At 40.6% G+C, this 6,018-nt stretch overlaps 1 protein-coding gene across 8 annotated transcripts in view; it reads right to left on the bottom strand.

The window, feature by feature from the left end:
- Positions 1 to 3,185, bottom strand: part of abcd4 (ATP-binding cassette, sub-family D (ALD), member 4) — a 19,396-nt gene extending 16,211 nt beyond the window's left edge. For 3 of the 8 annotated variants that reach the window (XM_046299056.1, XM_046299058.1, XM_046299060.1), the window contains exons 1-3: positions 2,536 to 3,185; positions 1,946 to 2,067; positions 942 to 1,069 (exon numbers count right to left, since the gene is read on the bottom strand). In XM_046299056.1, the coding sequence (XP_046155012.1) occupies positions 942 to 1,069; positions 1,946 to 2,067; positions 2,536 to 2,576 (291 nt within the window). In that variant the 5' untranslated portion in view covers positions 2,577 to 3,185. The remainder of the gene's footprint in view (positions 1 to 941; positions 1,070 to 1,945; positions 2,068 to 2,535) is intronic. The other 5 variants (XM_046299057.1, XM_046299059.1, XM_046299063.1 and 2 more) reach the window with 4 other exon arrangements.
- Positions 3,186 to 6,018: the final 2,833 nt, after the last annotated feature.

Below are 6,018 nucleotides of genomic sequence, written 5' to 3'. Positions count from 1 at the left end.
TATTGAGCATGTTTTGGCGTTAGGAGTTAGGAGAACAATTCCCTCAATGTCAAACAAAACAAGACCTATAAAAACATGGTTACCGTGTTCTCAGAATATTCTGGAAACGTTTCATGGGATGTTACAAGAACGTCCAGTTTTCTGTGGGTTTTAGGTCGAGGATTCAATCAACGTCCCACCAAACACACACAGAAAATATTTGCCGTGTTCTCAGAGAATAATACATTCATGTTTTAGACACGTTTTATTGGTTAGTGTTGGACTAGTAACCGAAAGGTTGCAAGTTCGAATCCCCGAGCTGACAAGGTACAAATCTGTCGTTCTGCCCCTGAACAGGCAGTTAACCCACTGTTCCCAGGCCGTCATTGAAAATAAGAATTTGTTCTTAACTGACTTGCCTAGTTAAATAAAGGTTAAAAAAATAAAAAAATAAACATTGCAAGAACACTCCCGTGTCCAAGGACGTTTAAAACATGGGATGTTCTGTCATCGTCCCCTGAAGGGTTTTTTGACTTGTTCCGGTGACGTCCCTAAAGACATTTTTAGGACGTCGCCTGATGGTCCTCATGAGACATTTTCTTTCGGATTTAGTTTTTATTACACATCACCCCTTCTTACTGTTGCCAAGCCCATTTAGGCCCTGATTGGTGAACCACTGATCCATTCACAGCTCTTTGTCTGTTCTGTCAGACATTAAGGGGAATGGTCTCTTGGAAACAGTCCTTGCACATCACTGCAACATTTCTATGAAAACTTTAGGCAACATTCTCTAAATGTTGTGGGAACGTTTGTTGTGAGCCGGGGTAAAACGTGACGGTTATGGAGTGAGAATAAAAAGTTACCAAATTAAAAATGGTTTCAGGTTGACCACACTGGTGAAGTTGGCAACTGGTCAACGTGCTTGAGAACTAGTGATTTGATTTGATTAGTGAACTACTCACTGTGGAGTTGAGCAGTATAAGCAGGAAGGCCAACCCTGCGAGGTTCTTGAACGCACCATAGTCCTTGTCAGACAGAGCCTCGTAGAACTGACTGGGGATGACTCCCACTTGGTAAATGATCATCTGTTCTGAGGAGAGGGAAGACGAGTCGGCAAAACTGTTAGTGTTGCCTCTCAAATGGCGACCTATTCCCTTCATAGTGCACTACTTTTGATGAGAGCCAATGGGGACCGTGGGTGACATGGTCAAAAGCAATGCACTATAAAGGGAATTTGTGATGCACGTTTAGACTAGTAGCTTGTAAAACAAAAGAGACAAATGCAGCGTATATCTTGAAGAGGCTTTAGTCCCATAACTTTACACAACAACAACAACAAAAGCTCAGGTTTTCCAGAAATATTTGGTACCTTCTGATTCCAGGAATATTCCAACTATGATTTTATTAATATATATTTTTTTAAACTGGGGAATTTTATTTGAAAGTTATGAAGATTTTGCAACCCTAGCTGCAGCCTTGCATTGTGCCTGTGTGATTGATTCATAGATTTGTATTTTATTTTTTAAGTTATGTAGTGAACAATACAATAGTCATCAATAGTCTTACAAACATAACCCTTTCCTCTAATCTGATATCAAGAGCACTAAAGCTCCTGACAGCCATCAGTCAATACAGAGAAGTTGACCTAAATATCTGACTGAGATGTCTTTCAGTTCACCCCAATACGTCTCCATTTATCTAGTAGGCAGACAACTACAAGAATGTGCCCTATCGTCACTTCTTTTGCCAACCCCACATTTATTGATCTCTCCAACATTTGTTTGATCACTGATCACTGTATTGGAGTACTCCGTTTACCTCAACCCCCCATATGAATAAGGCAGAGCCTTATTTTATAAGTTAAAACGGAGCCTATCTTTCCCATTTATTTGTGAACATAAAGTGACCCCGGAAGCTGACCATACCTGTGACTGTGACATAAAGTGACCCCGGAAGCTGACCATACCTGTGAGTGTGACTCCCACCAACGTCCCCAACATCAGTACGTTCTGACTGGACCATGATGGGAAGAGAACCCTCTGGATGCTGCAGAACCTCTGGACAAACCTCCAGTCTAGTTTGGGCCTTCTGGGTCACACACACACACACACACACACACACACACACACACACACACACACACACACACACACACACACACACACACACACACACACATATATATATTATTTGTGGGTCCTGTCATACTAGCTACTAGCACCATACCAGCTACCCATCTCAAAACACCTTGACTGGGCAAACTGGCAGCTAATAGTAGGCTATTGCGTTAGCTAGCTGAACATGAACATTTCTGCTCATGACAAGGCATGACCACAGGTCCAGCCGTAATAGATTAGTTATGTACATTATGGAGCATGCTATTGAAATATAGATCAATATTCATTCTATTGTCAATGTCGATGCACTGAACTAGTCCATTTAAGCGAAAGAGAAAAACATCAAGCCAACACAAACCCACCTACCAGCACCCAGCGGATGAATTAGGACCAATTCATCACCTGTCATGAAGCTGAGCTAATGATTAAAAACACTTACCTTTTCATCCCTTTACCACTCGCCCTTGCAAGTGGTGGCATCTGCACAGTATTATCCAAAGAAAATCACAGTGGGCTATTTTCTGACTTGTATAAACTAACTGGAGATATCAGTGGAGTGATTTCACAACTAGTCCCTGTGAAAGTCACAGTAAGACCACGACAAAAAGGTTTAAAAATATATATATATATGTATATATAATAACCAGGAAGCAAGCTGCTAAAAATGTCACTGAAGTTGGTTTATAACTGACCCAAGATAAGCCACAGCCTCTCGTTTCCGATGGTCGAAATCGAATCATAGTGGGCGGGGCCAAGTACCGGGATAGCGAGATCCTATTGGTGCGTTCGAGCAGTTCTTAGCATATTTCCGTTAGGGAACGCCTACTATGTGAAAGGCACGTGTGCAATAACGCAATTCGCCCTTTCACACCTTGTAAACAACGCAGTTTAAAAAAAAAACTTTGGCAAAGGGTAATGTCTACAAAAACTTAGTCCACTCTGTTCGTAAATTATTATAGTTTTTATAAAATAAAATTGTATTGAAATCAAGTGTTTCATCGATCAGAAAATTAGCAAAATATCGGATAAAATCCATCTCGCTCCATCTTCTCCCACTAACGGCCGCCGGGCTTCCTCACATGACCGAATTTGTGACGTTTGGAAATACCAACCGGATGCTTCAGATTTATACATCCGGTGAAACATCTGACTCATTGTTCTATATGTGACTTTACTTTACGGCCGTCAGAAACAAATGAACCATTATTGTTTGTCTTGGTTGTCACCCGATGTGTTAGTTCACTAGCTACAGTAGCTAGACTTGTGGGCAAAGATCTTCTTCAGAGTGTGGAAGTCTTGCTTTGTTTACATTTAGGGGAAAACGGTAGAAGAAGAATGCATGAGGTTCCACTGTTCTAAAATGCACGCTTCCATCTAGTGGACAACTTGAATCAACACAATTTGTTCTTTGGTGACTGTGGTAATGTGTATAATACCGTATAGTATGATCATATATTTGAATAGATTCATCTTATTATTTGTATTTAAAAATAAAAAAACTTTAATAATATTTTTTAAGAAAAACAAAAAGAGATATGTATTGTCCTATGCATATAGGCCTACCACTGTTGTAATTCCAGAATAGCGCACTGGAGACACCATGCTCTTTACCCCATAACACGGTGCCTGACCAGTAACACGCTCCCCACGGTAAGCACGAGGAGTTGGCTCAGGTCCCCGACCTGACTCATGCAATCTTCTCGTGTGCCCCCCCTCCCCCAAAAAATAATCTTGGGGCTGCCTCTCGGGCTTCCGTACCAGCCGTGTACCCTCAAATCGACGCCGTTCCTCCTTACGGGTCTCGTTTCCATCCCCCCCTAAACTGCAGGGCCAAAGGGGTTTGTAACAGGTGCGACTACAATCTCGCTCTGTGAGAACCTAGCCCAAACAACACTTACTCAACCACATGACTCCCACCAACGTCCCCAACTTCAGTACGTTTTGAATGGACCATGATGGGAAGCGAACCCTCTGGATGCTGCAGAACCTCTGGACAAACCTCCAGTCTAGTTTGGGCCTGTGTGACCAGTAAAATAAACATATACCATATCAATAAACTGAGGAGAAGCTTTTAATTTCAAAAGTTGTTCCATTTTATTTACATTTTATAATTCAAATCACTTCATGAATTGAGGGTTTTCAATTCAAATTGACCTCAACCCTGATACACACACACACATTAGGATGAAACATTTCGTAGCCTAATCTGTGTCTGTGAAACAACACAATCACTTTGGTCTTTTGATGCTGTCAACGATTAGGCTATTAGCTACGAGACAATACCTTTGAGACTAATTGAATACTGGTAGGTAAACATTTCTCCATTTATGAAAACCTGACAAATAAATCTTACCCGCTCAGTCCTTTCACACCCCTCAAAGGCAATGGTGGCATTTTCAGAAAATTACTTGTAAACATTTTTTTTTACTTAAAAATAAATAAAAAATAAAACATATTTTTTTTAAATCACTTGTAGTTGATCAAATGTGCTCTTTGGAAGATGGACTTGGCAGAAGAGAAGATAATATGTAGCACTCCATCCGTGCACCTTTCCAGAGAGAGCCGTCAACCCTAGAGATGTCGTATGGCCTGTTCTTGCCTGGAATGTCTGGTTTTCCTTCAAATGTGAACGGTGTAAGGAGGAAATACCTTGTACACAGTATTTAGCCAGAGAGCAGCGTACTGTATTCAGGTGACAGAAGCAGAAGGCCTCACCCTGTTTCACTGTCACTTATATCGTTTGTGATTAAACTCCTGTAAAAAAATACATAATAATAGCTTATATAAAATGTCTGTGTATAGGCCCTAATGTACAATATGTCTCCCATTCCATTGAAAAATGTATGCACTTCTGCTATGGCCACATTCAGTTGAATATTCTAAACACAAGCTTGGCTGTTTAGATGTAATGTGGAGTAACCAGAGCTTACTGCGTTTATACATTTCCCCCACCAACCAATAAACTGTCTTCAAATGGTTTCCAAACATTTGTTATTTAATCGCCATATATTGTGTCAGAAATGTATCTCGTAATAGTGTTGCATAAGGTTAAGAGGAATTAAGAAAGAAAAAAAAACGTGATATGAAATTGTGACAATTCGGGCAGGCTATCCCTCATTGAGCACAGATGTCAGTTCAACGTTGTCAACTAATGTGAATTCAACAGAAAATGTCACAGTGTCATTGGATTTAGGTAAAGAAAATGTGTGGGGAAAAATACTACATTCCCTTACGTTGAAGACTTTCTCTTTCTTCTTTCAAATACAATTATATTTTCCACATTGATTCAGCATCATCACATTGAGCTAGGATCTGGTCTGCCTAATGAATGGACAGGGGACGGCTTATCAAGGATCTGGTCTGCCTAAGGAATGGATTCGGGGGGACTGATCCTACTCTAGGAGGCTTCATAGACACATGTCCTGGAATAGACTTCAAGCCTAGCTCCTCATTTATTAAATGTAATTGTATTGAACTTTTATTTAACTAGGCAAGTCAGTTAAGAACAAATTCTTATTTACAATGATGGCTTACCGGGGAACAGTGGGTTAACTGCCTTGTTTCAGGGGAAGAACGACAGATTTTTACCTTGTCAGCTCTGGGATTCGATCCAGCAACATTTCGGTAACTGGCCCAACGCTCTAACCACTAGACTACCTGCCGATCACATTAATATGCTTATTCATGTAAAAACCAACAGCAGAATTATAACGCTGGTACAGGTTTGTCCTGCTTACCAAATGATGCAGTGTACAATACACTGTATAACTCATTATTTGGTCAGACATCAAATACGTCCCAAAATGGTATCCCTATATAGTGCTCTACATATGACCAGAACCCTATGTAGCTGGTTGAAAGTAGTGCTCTATAAAGGGAACAGGGGGCTATTTGGGATGCTTGCATAGTCTTCTCCATGTTT

The sequence above is a fragment of the Oncorhynchus gorbuscha genome, linkage group LG14, assembly GCF_021184085.1.
Source record: "Oncorhynchus gorbuscha isolate QuinsamMale2020 ecotype Even-year linkage group LG14, OgorEven_v1.0, whole genome shotgun sequence".
NCBI classification, from domain to species: domain Eukaryota; kingdom Metazoa; phylum Chordata; class Actinopteri; order Salmoniformes; family Salmonidae; genus Oncorhynchus; species Oncorhynchus gorbuscha.
This window is presented reverse-complemented; position numbering and strand designations above follow the sequence as displayed.